The sequence below is a fragment of the Galeopterus variegatus genome, unplaced genomic scaffold, assembly GCF_000696425.1.
Source record: "Galeopterus variegatus unplaced genomic scaffold, G_variegatus-3.0.2 Scaffold1752, whole genome shotgun sequence".
NCBI classification, from domain to species: Eukaryota; Metazoa; Chordata; class Mammalia; order Dermoptera; family Cynocephalidae; genus Galeopterus; species Galeopterus variegatus.
Genome location: NW_007727863.1, coordinates 82686 through 83453, shown reverse-complemented (window position 1 = coordinate 83453; position 768 = coordinate 82686). Strand labels below are relative to the sequence as shown.

General features: G+C 69.0%; 1 protein-coding gene across 1 annotated transcript in view; it reads left to right on the top strand.

Moving 5' to 3' along the window:
- Nucleotides 1-255, top strand: part of GAL3ST2 (galactose-3-O-sulfotransferase 2) — a 10587-nt gene extending 10332 nt beyond the window's left edge. The window contains exon 5 of the mRNA XM_008578752.1: nt 10-255. Within this exon, the coding sequence (XP_008576974.1) occupies nt 10-255 (246 nt within the window). The remainder of the gene's footprint in view (nt 1-9) is intronic.
- Nucleotides 256-768: the final 513 nt, after the last annotated feature.

Sequence of the window (768 nt, the reverse complement as noted above, 5' to 3'; positions counted from 1 at the left end):
CGCCTGCAGCTGGCCGGCCTGTGCCTGCAGGACGGCGCGCCCACCCACAGCGCGCACGTGCGCGAGCCGCGCCTGCTGCCCTTCCAGTCGGGCCAGGACGACATCCTGGGCTACAACCTGCGGCCCGGCCTGGACCCCGAGACGCTGCGCCTGTGCCGGCGCATGGTGACGCCCGAGCTGCAGTACATGGCCCGGCTGTACGCGCGCCAGTTCCCCGAGAAGCCCCGGAAGAGCATCCCCTTCCTGGAGGAGTAGCCCCGGGAGCCCCAGGCCCGGCCAGAGCGCTGCTCCGAGGCCAAGAGGGTGGAGACCCCCGTGGAGAGACGCGCCCTCCCCGGTCCACCCTCTCGGAGAGGACCCTCAATCCAGGACAGCGGGCGTGCCTGGCCGAGCTGGGAACCCCCTGCTGATGGCGCGGAACGGTGTCACAAGGCCAGGAGACAGAGGGACATTCCAACGGCCGACTGGCCCAAGGAGCTCAGAGGGCTGGGCCGATGCCTCTAGACTGTTGCCGTGGAGACCACGCTGGGTGATGTCCCCGAGGAGGGCATCTCTGGGCACCCCGTTTGTTGTTCGTGGGGAGGGACTGAGGCCCTCCCGCCTGGCAGGAGAGTATCCCTGGCGGCCTGGGTGTCCCACAAGTAGACTGGGGTGCACACAGCCACTGCCATGGGCCCTGGGAAGGGCAGAGGGCCTGGAACACCCAAGAAATGTAGCCACTGTCATGTGCTCGGCCTAGAGGCTTAACCGGGGCCCGTCTGTCCAGCC